Source organism: Gnatocerus cornutus, chromosome 1 (assembly GCF_029298725.1).
Source record: "Gnatocerus cornutus isolate USDA-ARS CGAHR chromosome 1, icGnaCorn1.1, whole genome shotgun sequence".
Taxonomy (NCBI): Eukaryota; Metazoa; Arthropoda; class Insecta; order Coleoptera; family Tenebrionidae; genus Gnatocerus; species Gnatocerus cornutus.
In genome coordinates, this window is record NC_142233.1 from 17847677 (window position 1) to 17866501 (window position 18825).

Below are 18825 nucleotides of genomic sequence, written 5' to 3' on the forward strand. Positions count from 1 at the left end.
CTCTGCTTTATAGTTCGTACAGCGAGAGTTTGAATGACAGAAAAGTCACTAAATCTACGCAATAAAAAGTGATCCATACGCGCGAAATTTAAAATAACAACGTAACCCCAGTTACTGACAACCCTGTCAACCCATTTCGCGTAGGAATTTAGTGTTTTTAGTGTATTTTGTAGCATAATTTGCTGCCAACCTATATGTCAACTGTCTAAATATCCCAATCTCTCACCGGATATGCTATAACTAAATAACATTATAACATGTCACTGGTCCACCCATTAAAAAGTTAAGTTGGCAGCAGCCCCTAGCGATTTTTATCCATAACAGTTGACAGCGAAAGCGTTTGACCTTGACGTCTTACGCAAGATTGCCAAAACTTGTTAAATCTCTATTGAAATCTTTCTGTTGCAATAAATTTTTGATTAATTACTGATTAATATACACTCAACTTTGACAACATGTTAACCTCAAAAATCGTTACATTTAATTTTCCCCTAATTTTCTCCCTAAAGAATTGAAAGCCTGATTTACACCTAAGAATTTTTGAAAATTTACACAGGACAGTGGACTGATAATAATGAGCTAGACTTTAGCTTCATAATTAATAGCGATTTTGAGCAAGGACACTAGTGTTGGCGGACCCTGTACAAAAAAATATTAAGACATTCAAGTTAAAAAAAAATAAAAATACCGTAAAGTAAAAAAACAGGAGAATACAAAGGTAGTCTAAATATGTAAAAATAATAGAAATAGAAAAAATTTAAAACAAATCTAAACAGAATCTGGATTCGTCAATTGAGAATCTAAAAAATTCAAATTAAAAAAAAACAGAAACATCTTAAAGAAAATTTGAACAATTTGCAGAGTAGCTATTTACAGAATCTAAAGAGATTCGATTTATTCATTCATTTTTATTATCAATTTAATGTCAATCTAAAAAACTGTGCTCGTACATACATAACAGGTAAAACATGCAACCAATAATTTTCACGACACGCTGCGCTGGCAATAAAAATATCTTATTTGCGCGAGTCAATGTGCGCCAAGTTTGGATCTATTAATAAACGGTAATGAAATGCAGACAAACCTGCAGTTATCAAGTAAGTAATCGTTATTTACCCAATCAATAATGTTTTCCATTTCTAAACCACATAAATAAAAATCATGGATTTATAAACGTTTCATTGTTCATTGTGTAGATAAAGTCTTACCGAATAAACATTCGATGAACACGAATGCTTATTGAGGAAACCGCGGACTTCCCCCAACTCATCTGATGACAAAACAATTGTGCTCTGAAATTTAGTTGATACGTCGATAAAAGGTAAGTTGGTATTATAGCACATCAAAATAATTCATGAGACGTATTTTTAGAACAATAACCATGGGAGGTTGGCTTTCTTCAAATGAACCCAAGCAACCTACACGAACTCCGTCGTACCGACCATCAACATTTGTTGCTAGCGATGACTCTTATTATCCGTATCAGAGAACGACTTCAAGTAGAGCTAGTTATTCAACGCAGCCAATACCAAAGTTTGCAAATAATACACAGCGTGTTACAAAATCAACTAACGTTTCTGATAATTATTATGTTGACGAAGTACTTGGAAGTTTGGGCCATCTTCGTATAGGAAGCGGACAGTCCGTTCGACAAATTCAAGAACCCCAAAGGTCAGCAAGAAATATCCACCTCTTGAATTTAATTGATTTTGTTGGTTATTCGCCGAACATTGTTACCTTCATTCCCTTGGAATCTTACGAGTTTGAATATTTAACCATTATGAAGATGATCACCAACAAAAAAAACTTCAAAGTTGATAGCATCGAGAAGATTAAAAATCCATTTTTAGAGAAAGCATACGAACTTAAGAAAGTACAAAAGGAAAAAGAGTTTGCAACTATAGAAGAACGACTATTATTTCATGGTACCAAAAGAACTCACGTTACAGCAATTTGTGAGAAGAATTTCAACTGGAGACTTTGTCAGACTCACAAGTACGGAAAAGGAATTAGTTTTTCTCCAAACTCCACTTATGCTTCTGTCTATTCTGACGAAAATGTGCACAATAAAGTTATGCTTGTGGTAAAAGTGATGATTGGACAAAGTTGTATTGGTAATGCCGGTATGATTTTGCCTCCCAGCGGTTTTGATACCTCCCAGAAAGGACGTGATGGTATTGTTATTGTGAAGTATGAAGATCATGAATTTTATCCAGTTTACAAGATAAATTACCACGTTATGGATGAAAGCGTTGGAAAACGGCCTGGATATAAAAAGAGAGGTGGTAATAATAATAATAATCGGTTTCCAAACTCTTACTCAGACTTTGATTTTGATAAGATTTTGGCGGGAGCGCTTAATTCTGATTATGTTTTTAATCGTGATTATTATGACTAAGATTGACATGCTTAGCAAGTGATTTTTAAAAAATGTTTTCTATTGTTATTTTTATTATGGTATAAAGATACATTTTCTATTCATTTATTTCTTATACAATATCTTATATGCATATTTTATGTGGGTATCTTCATATTATTATTTATCTATTGAACTGTATAGAAAAATACCTACAATTTATTTGTCAATAAATTTATTTACAAACATACATATTGTATGTTGCCCAATTCACTACATTTGATTGATATTCTATTTTTTCTTCTTGGCCTCTACCTCTTTCTCTTGCCCTTCGGTATTCTATAACTTCGTTCTAAGTGCCCTAGCCATTGTAGTTTCTTACTGTACATTTTTCTTGGATGCTTTCCTGCTTGGACATTTCCCAGACTAACACCCTTGCGTCAAGCAACAACCCAAAACCTTTCCAACATGTAGGGGTAGTTGATTTCTACAAAGGGTGCGGCTATGATGGTGTCCGATCCAACACGAACTATTTATGTGCTTTTGGGAGGATGTTATTTGTTGTAAAAGTAGTGTGATTAAGTGATAAGTGATAAGATATAAACAGGATACCGATAATATGGTGAGTCAACTAGTAATTTTGATAACATCGTTTGAATTACACACATTAAAAAAATGAGGATTCTTTTTATTAAAACAATAGTATATTATTACATGAGCAATTATAGTAGTCATTATTCTGTGAGGATGAGTGGTAGGCGAGTAAAGCAAATCATCCGAGTGAATAATGACCATAATTGCGAATATAATACTATACTTTTTCTACGACCAAGTACTGAAATTAAATTTTTACAAATGAACATTTTAACTTGATTCCATTTTAATTTTAACCCTGTTTATTTCTGGATATTTATTGTAAAATTCGAACAGTTTGCCATACTTAGAGATGGTGTGGTGATGTCCAACGTTGAATTCTCCTTTAATGTCTTGATAATGAAACAATTTTTTTCTGCCATGTCCAATTTGTTTTGCATTGAGTCATCGATATAGCCTTCAGCGACTGTACTGCACCTCCACCCTCACTGTCTCTTCAAGGCCGTGATGTCGCCACTTGCGTCCACAAGTAAAGTTGCTGAAGATCTCCTAAATGAATGTCCAGTATACAATTCAGGGTTAGGAAGATCCAAAAATGTCGCAATTTGTCTCCCCATCGAAGCAAACTTGTTAATTCCAATTCTTTGACTTGTGCAACGACCATTTTGATAATTGAGAAAAAAAGAACGGCATGCAACATCAGGAGGGCGTAGAGCAATGTATTTCTTGATTATTTCATAAAAATCACCTGTTATTATAAATTTGCGAACTATCTTGTTTTTTGTGTTCGGTAGGTCACTAACATTGCAGACGTTAAATCCTGAATATCCTGAATATTCATTTTTTTCATCTCATTGCACCGGCAGGCACCCATGACACCATAATTAATGTCTCCTAAAAAACATTGAATAACATTTTTAGTCACGCAGGTTTTACTGTACCTTGGTTGTCAAATACATTTTGTCATTTGCATTCTTGATGAAATTGTGTATCGCTTTTGACGTGAATGTTTTAGCTTTGTTTGGTTTGTATCCGTCCGATTTGCGTTTGAGAAATGCTCTTACTTTTCCGTAATTTTCCAATTTTATATTATGATGAATTTCAAGAGTGCTTCTTAACATGGAATATTGAGTTCAAAGTGTTGAAGATTTATACTTATCAGCCAATTCTCTAAAATAAGCCAAAACTACAGACTCCGAGAACGAATTTGCTTTTTTGTCCTTACGCCAGTCCATGAAAGATTTGTATGTAGTCTCATAAAGTTTCACCGATTTAGGTGGCAGTAAAGCGGGCGTTGTTGCTTTTGCTGCTTTAGTTATCTCGGGAGAGTACAATTTTCCAAATCACTATCATCACTATCCATTTTTTAATATAAAACCCTCTGTAGTTCACTGCAATTATTAGATTTAGAACGTGAAATTATAAACAGCATCAGATCACGAGAATCAACAACTGTCACCATGGTAACGCTGCTTCTTTTCTGTGATAGGTTAGCATAAGCGCGGACGATTTGAAATAATGCAAATTGTCATAGCAACCACCCAAGGGTTTTTTGTTGGTTCAGTGCACCAGTGAATTATAAAAATCCCCACCTATGATTGGCTGAAGGCCGTGAACTATGAATTCATTATTCACATGCTTGAAATATAGGTAACATTATTAATCGAAAAAGTTGAAATAATGGAAATATTATTAAACGTAGAAAACAGTATATTCTGAATTTAAAATCACATTATGCACGAGTGGAAAGTTTGCACAACGAGTGCTGAATAATTTTGTACTCAAAAACCACGGAATGTAATTATTCTGAACCAGTATGTAGTAGGAAGGGTTATTTTTCCGACATTTTGCTGTTGTATTTATAAATTATCATATCAAAAAAAAATTACCAAAGCTCATGACGAGGCAGAACGGATCTAAGGTAGAATGAATCTGTAGAATATTATTTTCTTTTTTTAGACTATTCGACTACATATAAGGGCGTTTCTCTTTTGATTATTAAAAATTTACCAAATAGACCAATGAACAACACTTACCTGTGTTATAATAGCAAAGTACGTTGTCAGCAAATTTTGCATTGAGAATAACTTTATAAAGAATGATTTTTATATTTTATAAGATTTTGGAGTCCTCTGGGCTGAACCGCCTAAAGTGAGTTTTCAATTATTTTAAATTTTTTAAATAATTTTCCTCGATCTCAAGTGTGATTTTATTATGCATATAAAAATGTGAAAATTGGTTTCCACTAGACGCCAGATATTTTATTTTATGTAATATGTATAAATAAATCTGCCAAAATGATAATTTTATCAATCAATCAAAATTAATTAATTAGATGTTAGTCTAAAATGTAAACATTTGCGTTCAAGATTGTTGAGTTTAGAATTAAGATGTGACAACAGGTAAAGAGCATTAAAGAAAAATGCATAAAAACTTTAATGTCAAAAGTATCATAACAGCTTAAAAAAACATTCATTTCTCATATTTAATGTACTTAAAAATATAAAAAAAATTCACATCATTTAGTTATTTCTTATAAAATAATTAAGCAAAGTGTTGGGTTTTGGTTTCTTCACCTGACTGCTACAGTTTATGTCACTAGACCTCTTTCTCTTGTAATCCTCCCATAGCTCCTTCTGCATGTCCCAGGGTAGCTCCTTGAAAACGTCTTTATCAGCATCAGGAGGACAAGGCACTGAATCCAAACACAATTCAGCCACTTTCAACTTAGAAGGACTTTCACAGTCGTCATAGTTTTGAAAACAACGTTTCTTTGTAACCAAATTTGATATCTTCAACTTTTTGGGAGACGGTGTTGGAGACTCTCCTTCGACTATACTCTGACTCCAAGAAGTGGAGGGCTTCGGATTATCTTCAATATCGTGCGCGATCTCTATACTAATAACTGATTGAACTTCAAGATCCTTGCGCATAAATGAAGCTATGGAATTGCGCGTACTTGGCGGATCCTGAAATTTGGTAAAAGAAAGACCAAGCAATGTTATATGATACGATTTCTTCACGTCAATTATTCGGCTAAACAAATGCATGACAATGGTCATTATTTTTGTTTCTTTGTTCAGTTGGTTAGGGGAAAACAAAGAGGGGCTAATGTTGCACTGCTTCGTTTCTCTGTGACTCATCTTGCTGTTTTTGTCCAGTTTTCTTACTGTCAATTTAATAGTTTTAGGTACTCGTCCATCTTCTGCAACTAGTAACAACAAGCGATTTAACAGCTGCTCTAGTTTTTGTCGCACTTCCTTTTCAACTGAAATTGATCGGCAACTGTCTTCTAAACCAATACTTTGTGGTTTTCCTGAGGGTTTCACTGGAGTTCTATCAATGCCAAAGCTTAAATTAAAAACAGTTTGTGCTTTTTCAGTCCCTAAGATTGACTCAAGTTTCTTCAACTCCACATTTTGTAACTCTTCAATTGTAGTGATTCCATCAGCTTCTAAATGTGCAAACATTATCCTTCCAATGCCTGGAATGTCTGTAATAGATTTCAGACTCAACATTAGTTCAAGAGTACTATTGGGGAAAATCACTGTTTGTTGGTCTGGTTTAAAACGTGACCCCCCAATTTTGGCAAGTAGTTTGTTATGAGCGACTCCCGCGCAAGTCGTGAGGTTGAGTTCCGACTTGATCGCTTGTCTGACCTCTTCAGCTATAATGGTACCCATAATTAACCGTCTTGTGCAGCCACAATCACATTTCTGACTAGAATTTCCAAAGATGTTGCCTACAACGTCCAAATTTCTTGATTCCTTCAGTTTTTCTTTAACTAACGCGGTGACATCCATGAAATTTTCGTCTAACCCCAGTCGTTCAACCAGCGGCGTAAACCTTTGTAACAAACTGGTGATTTTGTAGGAGATTTGTCGATAGTCATGCAAGTCTTCTCCATTCACTAATACTAAACTAGGACACAATTTCTTGGCTTCTGTCACTAACATGCACTTTTGAATCTTAAATTCTCGAGCTTTATAATTACTGGTAACGACAATGTTCTTTTGTTGGATCCCCAAAGGGACACAACGGAGGTTAGGATTCTTGTTCATTTCCACTTGGGCGTAAAAACAGTCGATGTCCACATGGATAATTGTACGAAAATGGTCATCGGTTTCAAGTGACGACATTGTAGTTTATTAATTTAATCTTCTTCATACGTCGGAGAAAATTACGTGTAAAACTTGGAGGTTATATTTTGATTAGTGGTTACAGCGCCACACAACGGGCTTCAAGAGTAGTTAAATTGAAGAGCGGGGACCAATCACAAATCAGTTTAGAAAGCGGGTGATTTGAAATAAGTTTGTGAGTGACTGGTGACTCCTAACTCGTAGCACTTAAATAAGTAGGAAATTATTTAGATAAACAAAGTAACTTAAATTGAATATCATCTTAGAATTTAGTAACTATTGTAATAACTAAAGTCATATTCATCATAATACTCTTCATCGTCGTCCTCATCCTCATCCTCAAAGTGGTAATAAATTTTGTACTTCGGCAAGAACTCGTGGTCTTCATACTTGACAAAGACAGCCCCATCTTGTTTCCGACTGGTATCACAATAAGGTGGTGGCAGTATCATTTTGTTATTACCTAAGCAAGTTTTCCCTATCAGCACTTTGGCCGCAAGCATAACTTTATGAAAACTCTCAGGATCTGAGTAATAACTCGCATATGTGGCGTTATTAGAAAAACTTACGCCTTTACCGTACTTATTTCCCGAATTTGTGCCATACAATCTCCAATTAAAATTAAAAGCACAGATACTGTCAAGGTTTTCTTTCTTGGTTCCATGAAATAGAAACTTTTCTTCAATTTCATTTCCATACAACAGTCGTTTTTGAGCTCTTTTCAGTAAATACGCTTTCTCCAGAAATTCATTGTTTATTTCGACAATGTTTTCAATGACCATGTCTTCATCTGTAATCATGTCAAGGATCTCAACGTAAGCGTCTTCTGAAGGGTGCACATTTCGGTATGTTACCGCTTTGGAGCTGCCATGTTTCATCATGAAAATATGGGGATTGAACACTGAAGGCTCTGGAAGCATCTGAAGACGCTTAGCTAGTTCGATATGAGGATTCATCTAAATCAAGTTTTACATTATTTTTCAATATTTCACATTTAAAAAGAGTTACCATTTTGTTGGAGAACAGCGCTCACGTCAACACTACCAGAGATAACTTAAGTTATCTCTGATACTAAAGACACCAGCAACAGTTGTGTGATCACGCTATGTATCACGTGAACACCAAAGAATCGCCAACTTGCAAATAATAATCTTAAAACAATGATGCCAATTATTTTATTATTTATTTATTTTTATTAAATTGTCGTGAACTTAAAATTATATTCAATGAAGTTGTTTAGTAAAAAACTCTTCAAATTATACCATTTAATTTGAGTCTGCTTACGATCTACTGAAAGAATAATAATTGGCTGTTTGTTGGTCACACTGCCCCAATTTATCGAAATCCGAGCATTTCCAAAACATTTTCTATTATTAATAGTTATTTATTTTGACTTTTAGTTTGAATTTAAAACGTCATTCCCTCATTTAGGGGAATTTCATCAGGTGGGAAATAGGTTGGTAGCACCCCATTAAAATCAAACGATTGCAGATTAATTTAAATTCAAATGTGTTTCAGCAAATTTTTGTGGTATTTTTGCTTAATTAATTTACCTTAATTATTTTCGAAGGTCATTGGTCTCCAAATCGGCACACAAATTGACACAATTTACATTTATGCAGCGATGCCAACTTGCAAAATAAAAGCAACTATTCGAAATGTCACGTTTCACTGCCTAGACATTCAAATAGATATTTACATAACAAGTACGGAAAGTGACCAATTTCGCACGAGTGTAAATGTAGATGCACGAGGCGCCAGCCGAGTGCAGATATTACACGAGTGCAAGAAAGACACTTTCCGACGAGTTATGTACACTATTTTTCCTACAACCTTTCATCATCAGGAAGAAACCATAAGTTTCGACAATAGTTCATTTCTTATCTATTCTAAATGTCATTTTTCTACAACCTCATAAAAAAGTGATGTATTCCACATATTTAGATGACAGACCTGTCGAAACTGATTTGTCAAAAACGACCTAACAACTCATTTTTACCATTAGGCATGTTGTTTTAGAGTGAATCGTCTAGATATTTGAGACAAAAATTCAGGAGTTAAAATACATTTGTATTTGAAAATAACTGTCAATTTTGACAGGTCTGTGCGGATATATTCATATCACACTAGTGACTTTTACTTTCGAAAATGGATGCAAGAAATCATTTAACCGTGTGGAAAAATGTCACTTTCATATGGGGTTGTAGGAAAAGGTAATTTTCTTGCCGCAAATGAGTATCACAAATCTCATGAAAAGTGACGGAGGCGCACAAAGTACTTTTTCTGCCTAGGCAGCAAAAGTGTTTCCATGTCAACGAGCGCTTTTCATTACTTATAACAAAATTACTTTACTGTCTAAAAAATAGTAACTTTTTGTGACGTTAGAAGGAAAAGTTCATTTATTTAAAAAAAATAATTTTCAAATTTTGCGTCGTGTATTAATTGTATGTCAAATAATCCAAAATAAGGATTAATTTATTATTAAAGACAAAGGTATTATGCAAACGTACAAAAACTTTATTTAACACTGCTTAAATACAAGGAACAAAAACACTAAAATAAACAATTACATAGAATATGTTTCAATAACAAGAACAAAAAATGATTTCTTATAAGTAATAGTAGGGAGGTACTTGAATCTTACTTGCATTAGAGGTACCTAATACTTATTAATAAAATCATTATTTTGATACAAAAAAATAACACTTAGAACATGAAAATATAGTTAACTTATTAAACTTAAAACTAAGTCAAACTAAAATATCTTTGGAATAGAAACAAACATTAAGGTATGCCAACACTAGGAACTAAACTATCAGGAACTGATTTTTTTGACAAATCAATTCAGTTGAAGCTATAATAATTGGTTTGATCGTAGCTGTCGTCAGTAAAGTCTTCACTACAATTTTGACTGTTATAGAAATAGTCATTATAACGGTAATTATTATTATTGTTGTAATAATTCTTATAATGGCGATTATTGTTATTTTTTCTACCAAAATAGAAGACGTCCTGTGCGTTATTGTTGTTGTTATTATTGTTATAATAACAGTCATTGTAATAGTTGTTGTAACTGTATGGATCATAATATGTTTTGTAATTATCAAAACAATAACCACTATTTTCATACCTTTTACGAAAATGATAATACATGATATAAGCAGGGAAAAACTCGTTATCTTCGTATTTTACCATAACCACGCCGTCACGTCCCTTCTGACTAGTGTCATATCCTTGAGGCGGTATAGACATATCATGGTGTCCTTGACAAACTTCACCAATTAAAACTTTAGCAACAATCATGACCTTGTTGTAGCTGTGGCGATCTGAGTAATTGCTTGCGTATTTGGCATTTTTAGAAAAACACACTCCTTTTCCGTACTTATGCCCTTTATTGGATCCGTTTAATCTCCAATCAAAGTTGAAGGTACAAATACTAGCCAGGTTTTTCTTTTTGGTTCCATGAAACAACAACTCTTCTTGCACTTTTTTCCCATATTCTTTCGATTTTTGATTCAGTTTGATATTGTATGCGTCTTCAAGAGTCGAATTTTTAACTTCGATTAGTTCATCCACAACTATGGCCCGGTTTGTAATCTTTCCGACGATTTTCTTATAGACTTTTTCTTCAGGATATACCGATCGATAATGTACTTGAGCGGGTTTGTAAAAATTAGGGTTTATTTTAGGTCTTTTGAAGCGCCTACTTTCTGAGTAGATATACGATCTGTCACCAAGTCCGTTTCTGCTGTTTTGTTGCAAACCACTGCAGAAATCGACATAGTCATCATCGTCTTCACGTTTGCGTTTTCCCATGCTGTATCTGAAAAAAAAAAACATAAAATAAAACGCTAATCTTATCACGTATATTATAATGCTACACCGCAATACAGGGTGATTTTGAAACAAAGGCGAAAAAAAATCCATTACAGCTTATTGTAAAAGAAGGAAGTTGACAGGTTTCGTTTTTTAAATTGCTATATCAGTTTTAAGAAAAAAGTAAAAAAAAATTATTCCAATTTTCATGCCACGCCAATGATTACTAAAGTTGCTAAGGTTACTATGCATGGGTACATTATTAACGAACAAAATGATCTCAGTTGAAGATTATTTTGTGCATATCAGTGGCGCCGAGTAAGGTTGGGATTTTAGAATTTGTACCTTTACTTTAAAATTTAAAAAAATCGCCCTGTATAATCAATAAAATTTCATTTAATTTAAATAATATACAGTGCATTCAAAATAAATGCAGATATTTTAACTTGTAAACGTTATCACCAGATTGAATCAGGTATGTTTCCAATTTAAAGCGCTACAATTTTTGAAAGAAAACAAAATTTAACTTTTTTCATGTCACTAAGTTTTTAGGAGCTAAAGTACGAAGTAATCCGTTTTTGTTTATTTCATTTAGTTAAGACATAGCGAACACGGTTAATCGAGGTTCCACTGTATGTCACAAAAGTATGTATGAAAGTTTGAAAATGTAAACGCTTTTTGGTCATTTTGTTCCAACATCTGGCATCAACATTGAATAAGTTTGGGTCAAAGATAATAAAATGCAAAATATTTATTATCAAAACGTGCAGTTTGCCAAGTTATTTTAATTTATTACAAGCAGGAAAACTACTTTGTGGATATCTTGTATCAAGTTCATCTTCATTAGTCAAATTTTATTTCAAAGTATAGAGAATAATAACAAAATCGTCTTTAATTTCAAAGAAAAAAAAATGCAATTTTGCATACAAATGTCAAATGTGACAATTGTTTGGTACTCTCGTTTTTGTCAAAACCAAACTACTATGTTTTCAGTCAAATCTTTATTTTTCGAGTCCTGATTGGTTAACTGTACAGCCTTATAACTTACAAAAAATGCTAGAATGAGAAAATTTTCACTCAGATCTCTTGTAAGCTATCTGCTTCTCCAGGTAAAAAGAGGTGCTTTACTTACCCAACACCCTGTATAGACGATTCACTGTAAAACAACATGCATAAGGGTAAACATGAATTGGTTAGGTCGTGTGACAAAACAATTTTGACAGGTTTGTTACATTAGTGACTTTTACTTTCGTAAATGGATGTTCGAAAACATCAACCATTAGAATTGATAAGAAATGAACTATTGCCGAGACTTATGGTTTCTTCCTGATGAAGAAAGGTCGTGGAAAAAATAGTGTACATAATAACTCGTCGGAAAATGTCTTTCTTGCACTTGTGTAATATCTGCACTCGGCTGGCGTCTCGTGCATCTATATTCACACTCGTGCGAAATTGCTCACTTTCCGCACTTGTTATGTAAATATCTATTATGCACATACAAGTGCTGGTTTTAATAAAACCATATCCATTTGCAAAATATGCATACAGCTGTTAAATAAAACTTAAATGTGAAAATGCGTATTGCACTAATTACATATTACTCCTATTATTTTAAATTGTTATTAGAATTAAAATGCTTTATTTCAACAATCGGAACAATGATAAATTATTATTTATTTGGTGAAGAAAATGGTTCGTTTGAATTGTTCAATCAAATTAAATTTCATGTTTTATACGAACTTAAAAATGCATTTAATAGTAACAGTAACTAAAGTAAATTTAAATTTTACCTCGTACATGTAATCAAAAATTTATGAAATGAATGAAATCATCAAATGCCATTTTAAGAATTCAACAAAATTCATATTATTAATTAAATAACCACAAAACAAACTGTCAAAAAAAAAAACTAAAAGCAGGAAATTTAATAGACCCGATACAGAATAGCCCCTATTAATAACTTATTATCTTGTTCTTGTTCTATGTTTATTTTGCGGCAATTTTGGAACACATTGTATTATTAGCTAATTACATAACTGAAGGTAACTTTGTGGTATCAGCTTCCAAACAATTTATCCCAGAAAACCGCGTTTTAAACACAAATTTTCATCAATTTTTACGAATTTTATAATTCCTTAATCAAAACAAAAAGTTTGAATAAAATTCCAGACCCGTCCACCCTTAAATAGATTCTCAGAAAACCACTTTATACATATTGTGTCATATTTGACAATCATAGAAAATTTCGCTTCGCATCGAAAAAATCGATGATTGCGGTTTCGACGTATGTATTTTATTTTACACTCTTGATTTTGGTGATATTTCGTTTGGTTGGTTGTCAACGTATAGAACCAAAGCAAGGCAAGCTGCTGTCTAAATAAAGAAGACTGGAATTTAATTGATTTGAGTTATATTTTAGAATTTTGTTTATTCTTATTAATCTTGAATTTGATATTTTTTTTTTATAATTTATTTACTTATTATTTTGTTTATTACTAAGTTTTTATTCAATTTTGTTTATTATTTTGTTGCTTTATTAAGAATTTTATTAATTTTTGTTTTTCACAAAAAACTATGCTATATTGAGTTTTTTATTTACTATTTTTAAAATCGATGTTTTCTCCCATGTAATTGTGTTCTTGTTGAAATTGAGTTCAACATCGATTTTTTTTTTACTCGATTTTCCCAGATTTAGTGCAAATGTGAATTCCGCTATGTACTTTTCAGTGAAAAATGTTGGAATCGGCCAACTGGTCTTATAATTTTATATCTTATAATTTGGCGATCATCTTGTGCAAATTTGAGCCGCTTTTTTCAAATTATGTGCTCTTTTGATTTTCTGGTTAGTTCTAAAGTAAGGAGAAGAATTGGGAAATTATACATTACAAAAAATACGAGTTTTGGCTGTCCCAAAATTGCATTTAATGTGGTTTTAAAATTAATATAAAATGTTCTCCCCGTTCTGCATCTGCAAATTTAAAATTTCATTTTAGATTCCCTCTTGATTGTCTTTAGCTTTTGTTAAAAATGCCTGGATATTTCTGTTGAGAAACCGATTAGCATGACTGGATCAAAATTTTCGAAAATCAAAATAAATAATCAATATTAAATATCTGTTTATCTACTTATAAATGATTTCCAAAGTTATATGTTTTGTTTTGACTACCATCTTCGTTGATTCAGTATTACACTTTTTTGTTGTTTTTATCATACATAATGAGATTTGTTTATCAGACGTACGTGATTTTCTCAAGACTTGGATGATCACTTACGGCGCGGCGAGACGTATTGGGGAAAATTTGCACATTCGGTAAAATGATTAATATGTAATAATATAATTGACATTTTTAAAAAGTATGGACTTTTTTCTGGGGTTTAGACTGCAATACTTTGAATTTTCATTCCATTTATAGCATTTGTAGTTTTGTAATCAAGGAGATATTTCTATGCACTGCTGGTTCTAAATGTAAACTTGCAGCGGCAGAATTACATTATTAGGTACTACATGTGGAAAATAAATAATCAATTGTAACTACATATTTTCCACCTATTGCTCATAGAAGAAAAGAGTGATCTTCAGTTAATTACGCGTTATTTAATGTCCCTTTTTTTAATTATCAATTTATTTTGTTTAGAACAAGAAATTAAACGATTCCACTGATAATATCATTATGGAATTTTCTGTTTAAATCGAAGGTAGGCATCCGTTGCCAAATATTCACAAATACAATGAATTAAATAATTAATAAATTCAATTTTAATTAATGAGTGATGTGGATTACCAATAACTACGAAGGTAAAAAAGAAATTTTTTGTTTACTGCTTCAAATTTTCTTAGAGACAATTAGGAATTCGTCAGAAAACAATCACGCGCCGACTGTCCTGTTTATTTTGTTTGCCTCGTATTATATTTCACCCAATAGTTTAGATACTATTATAAATTTTTTATTATGGCTACCAAGAATTTGGCTTCTGAATAAAAATTTTGATATCGACAATTCAAGGACAATGAACAGATGGAGGCAAATCACGTTGATTTTATAAGAATAAAAAGAGTTAAACCGAGTTCAAGAATGTGATAATTTAAGTATTAAACAATTAATAACTCAATTTAAATATGTAAAAGCGCAAGTTTATCATCTGTTAAAAAATAAAAACGGGTTTACCGAAAAATAGTTACGGAAAATTGGGGTTACCGAAAACAAAGAAGTAAACTAATGTAGAAGTATCAGGTCTACTTTTACAATCGCAAGCCAAATTTATAGCCGAACGTCTTGAACATGAAAAATTTTAAAGCTTCAAATTATTGGCTGGAATTTTTTTTTTTCTAAATAAAGTGTGTGGAGAAGCCAACAAATAATAATCTGATGTTGGATTTAAAAAAACAAAGCTATGAAATCAAAGACGATTTTGAACATACTTATCATGGTCAGAGATTTTTTTAATTCTGGGCATTCGGTTATTATGTAATTTATCAGTTCTTTCGTTTTAAACGTAACGCGGAAGTTTTAAGAAATACAATACTGGTGATTTAAAACGAGAGGGTCATAATTATGTCGAATATTTTCCATTGAAATGGCTCTATGTTTATGGCTAAATAACGTCAAAGGAACCGAAAGGGCGATTGTAAAAAAGAACTCGACCACGTGTTGAATACGTGCCGCTGTTGACCACTTCACACCAGCAGATGTTGACAAAATTGGGTGTTATTTATTGCTGTTTTGAGGGCTAATTATTGGATTAGATGCCCACAAGAGATTTAATCCACTTCTTTGAAAATAAAATATGTGTATTTCAAATCTGTCCTAAAATATGATGGTTACATCGTCAATCAGAAGTTAATAATATCATTTTCTAGAAAAACTTTTCTTTTGTTGAGAATTTAATAAACATGTTTATTGTTCATGTTTATCATTTCTTGAAACTCAAAACTATACCAACAGACCGACATTATGATTTTGTCTATTTTTTATTCAAATACAAACTGATTATTGTTTGAAAATTTGGAATTTAGATTTTATTATTCATTTATTAAAAAACATTAAGAACAACAGGTAATTACAATCATCAGGTGATGAAGGCAAAACTTCACGTAAAATTTATTATATTATTTATTATGAAAAATTTAGGGGTTTCAAGTTTCCCTACTCGGAGGATAACTTTTCAGTACTTATTCTAGCTCAGCAAATGAACAAGTACATATTTAGAAAAAACCATTTACTGCTTTTATGGAGTTTTATTATAGGAAGATAATTCTGCGAATTAAGTCGTTTCTGCCATCTCCAAAAAGTTCAACGAAACTGTCTTTATCAACAAGCAACAAGAAATTTCATATTAAATACAACAATATCTAAAGATGAATATACCAAATTGCCGTTTATCGGTTAGTTTAGAACAAAAGCAAAGCTTTAGCTGTGAAGATCATCACCGTTTTTTTTAAATTAGCAATGAAAAAAAATTGTAAACTTACTGCGAAAGAAGAATTCACCTGTTGGCTGGATGTTGGTATTTTCAAACTGGAGACGGGATTCATCGCAAAGCTCACATTTGCAGGTTATGCGCAGAAGAAATTTTACAAATGACATTTGACGTAAAATTGGCGCGGCGTTTGAAAACCGTGCCGGCACTTGTCATTAAATTATAGGTTGTTTAAACAATATTCAGTTAATATTTAACACAAAAATATTTAGAACATAATAAGGTAAATGTGAGTTTTAAAACTTTTAACTGTATTAAATGTTTAGAAGATTTAATAAAAAATTAGGAGAATGAGTCCCGCCAATAAATGTCAATTGTCAAAATTCACTCGTGTGTTAACCTGCAAACATAAATGTTTTTTATTACTAATGTGTTTGTATTGAAAATATCTTAAAGTCCATGAATTCGTTGTGTGTCGTTGTTCCTCCTTTGTAATGGCTTATCAAAGTAACTATGAACAATACTTGGACAGTTAGTATGTAGTCACGCTTTTTGAAAAATAATACATTTTTTTTATTTGCAAGAAATGCATCAAACCGACAATGAAAATATGACGGAAAAGGAAATGAAAGAGCTACAAGAAGCTATTGATAACTCAAATGTCTCTGCCGGTCTTGAAGAAACTCAAAGACAGATGGATCATCAAACAGCTGAAGTACAAAAAAGATTTTATAAAACTACAATAAACAGTCCAGGTCCCTGTGAAAAGTCTACAAAGGAAAAGTCAATTACCCCCAAGCAATGGGGCAAACAAGGAAAATCTCCACATGTTTGCGATAAAGAGTCTTTGCATAAGGACTGTAAAATTACATACCAAGATTTTCTAGAGGCCTCAAGTGAACCACTTGATGTTGTTTATCATACTCCTACGTTTAATTTACCAGTAACCAGAAATCATCTTTATCAAAAATTTAATGTGCAAACAAGAGCAAAATTATTATACAACTATTACACCAAAGTTGATAAATTAAAGGCAAAAATTGCAAGAAGATCAGTGTACATGGCCCCGTATCCAAAGCCCATTTTACCTTCAAACAAAAGCATTTTTAAAAGTGATGAAGACAATAATGGTAACTTTGATTTTTCCCCAGATGAACCACCACTGTATGTTAGTCGTGCTGGTCGCCACATTAAAAGAAAGATTTATACAGAAGAAGTAGAAGCAGATAGTGATCCAGATGTTGCTTATCCGACTAAGAAAAATAAAACAGATTTACCGGACAATTTAGATTTGAAAATTACTCTGGATAATCAGTACATTCCAGAAGAGAAAAATTCCACTCCAATTACAAAGGCAAAAAAGATGGTTCAGAAACCACTGACTCTCAGTGCAAGGAAACCTGTAAATAGAGCTGAAGAATTATTTGATACATTGGTTCAATCTGAGGATAAAAGAAAGAGACAGGAGGAAGAAATGGACAATTTTAAAAAATCTCTACCTCCTCTGTCTGATGAGGAAAACATTATAGAAAGTAGCCCTGTTAAAAAGAATGAAGATCATAGTGATGAAAATTTTGTTAGAAGACGAATTGTACCACCTAAAAGGGTGATTGGTAGAGCAAAAAGAGTGACAAAACAAGACGGTGAGTCAATTATTTAAAGTAAAGAAAGAAAGACACTACTAAATCACATTAAAAACCAATTAATTGCATAACTCTGTATGATAAAAGAAGTATTTTATAAATTTGTTCAAGTTTTCCTGTATTATTCAAACTTTTTTATTTCATTTAGATAAAGAAATAAAGGAATCTCCTCCAGGAAGTCCAGTGATAAAGCGTCAGGCTAATCTAAACAAACCCAGAGAAAATAAATCGAAACCAAAACTAGGACTCCAGAAGTCAAAAGGACCAGAAGCGTCGACATCGAGTGGTCAAAAAATTTCATGCCCTATATGCAATAAAGAATTTTCCAACTCTGAAATTATGGTAAGTAAACAATAAGAATATCCGAACTCTTATCCTTACAATTGTCACAAAGGATCACGCCTCAGAATGCGGAATTGAAGAAGAGGTAGATAAAGAAGATCTACTTACACCAACGGCTGAAATCAGCAAAAGTGTAAATACTAAACCAATAAAATGTGAACTATGTAACAAAAATTTTAAGCCCTCAGAATATCGCGAACATGTTCAACGATGTGTAGCGGAAGCTGTTACTAATCTTTGAACACAAAGTTGTGATAATGATCGATACTTAATTTTATTGTGACAAACAATTTTTGAAAGTCATTGCAAATAGGTATTATTAAATATAAGTTCCTTCGGTGATGCATGTATCATAGCCGTGATAGGACACTCGTTATTGTTATTTAAATCCTTGCAAAATTGTTTAATGATAGGGGTTGGAAATATTTTTGTACAAAATTTCAAGATGAATTTGTTTTTATCTCGTTGTGTAATAAACCGTTTTTCTAAGTGTTTTGTTATTTTTGTACTTTGATAA

The 18825-nt window shown here is 32.4% G+C and overlaps 5 protein-coding genes across 7 annotated transcripts; 2 read left to right on the plus strand and 3 right to left on the minus strand.

Moving 5' to 3' along the window:
* Positions 1 to 1030: 1030 nt before the first annotated feature.
* Positions 1031 to 2606, plus strand: LOC148180718 (protein mono-ADP-ribosyltransferase PARP11-like). The gene is made up of 3 exons (XM_088042976.1): positions 1031 to 1097; positions 1197 to 1321; positions 1372 to 2606. The coding sequence occupies exon 3, from the start codon at positions 1382 to 1384 to the stop codon at positions 2396 to 2398; it is 1017 nt and encodes a 338-aa protein (XP_087899102.1). The 5' UTR covers positions 1031 to 1097; positions 1197 to 1321; positions 1372 to 1381; the 3' UTR covers positions 2399 to 2606.
* Positions 2607 to 2665: 59 nt separating this feature from the next.
* LOC148180719 (uncharacterized) lies at positions 2666 to 18797 on the plus strand. 3 transcript variants are annotated; one of them, XM_088042965.1, is made up of 4 exons: positions 2666 to 2978; positions 16908 to 17966; positions 18115 to 18308; positions 18361 to 18797. In XM_088042965.1, the coding sequence occupies exons 2-4, from the start codon at positions 16910 to 16912 to the stop codon at positions 18547 to 18549; spliced, it is 1440 nt and encodes a 479-aa protein (XP_087899091.1). In that variant the 5' UTR covers positions 2666 to 2978; positions 16908 to 16909; the 3' UTR covers positions 18550 to 18797. The 3 variants fall into 3 exon arrangements, with proteins under 3 accessions (XP_087899091.1, XP_087899083.1, XP_087899074.1); XM_088042957.1 differs by lacking the exon at positions 2666 to 2978 and adding an exon at positions 16674 to 16858; XM_088042948.1 differs by lacking the exon at positions 2666 to 2978 and adding an exon at positions 16674 to 16854.
* Positions 5372 to 7089, minus strand: PolI (DNA polymerase iota). The gene has a single exon (XM_088048441.1). The coding sequence runs from the start codon at positions 7087 to 7089 to the stop codon at positions 5473 to 5475; it is 1617 nt and encodes a 538-aa protein (XP_087904567.1). The 3' UTR covers positions 5372 to 5472.
* On the minus strand, positions 7138 to 8221 carry LOC148180721 (protein mono-ADP-ribosyltransferase PARP12-like). Its single transcript, XM_088048447.1, has 2 exons — positions 8098 to 8221; positions 7138 to 8045 (listed from the first exon to the last, which is right to left on the minus strand). Exons 1-2 carry the CDS (start codon positions 8098 to 8100, stop codon positions 7359 to 7361), a joined length of 690 nt encoding a protein of 229 aa, XP_087904573.1. The 5' UTR covers positions 8101 to 8221; the 3' UTR covers positions 7138 to 7358.
* Positions 9356 to 10932, minus strand: LOC148180722 (protein mono-ADP-ribosyltransferase PARP12-like). The gene has a single exon (XM_088042988.1). It carries the CDS (start codon positions 10927 to 10929, stop codon positions 9934 to 9936), a length of 996 nt encoding a protein of 331 aa, XP_087899114.1. The 5' UTR covers positions 10930 to 10932; the 3' UTR covers positions 9356 to 9933.
* Positions 18798 to 18825: the final 28 nt, after the last annotated feature.

Coding starts and splice junctions, on each gene's coding strand:
- LOC148180718 (XM_088042976.1), top strand. CDS start 1,382: ATGGGAGGTTGGCTTTCTTCAAATGAACCCAAGCAACCTACACGAACT.
- LOC148180722 (XM_088042988.1), bottom strand. CDS start 10,929: ATGTTTTTTTTTTTCAGATACAGCATGGGAAAACGCAAACGTGAAGAC.
- LOC148180719 (XM_088042948.1), top strand. CDS start 16,818: ATGGCTTATCAAAGTAACTATGAACAATACTTGGACA. Junction 16,855..16,907: donor CTATGAACAATACTTGGACA/GTTAGTATGTAG, acceptor TTTATTTGCAAG/AAATGCATCAAACCGACAAT. Junction 18,309..18,360: donor TTTCCAACTCTGAAATTATG/GTAAGTAAACAA, acceptor ATTGTCACAAAG/GATCACGCCTCAGAATGCGG.
- PolI (XM_088048441.1), bottom strand. CDS start 7,089: ATGTCGTCACTTGAAACCGATGACCATTTTCGTACAATTATCCATGTG.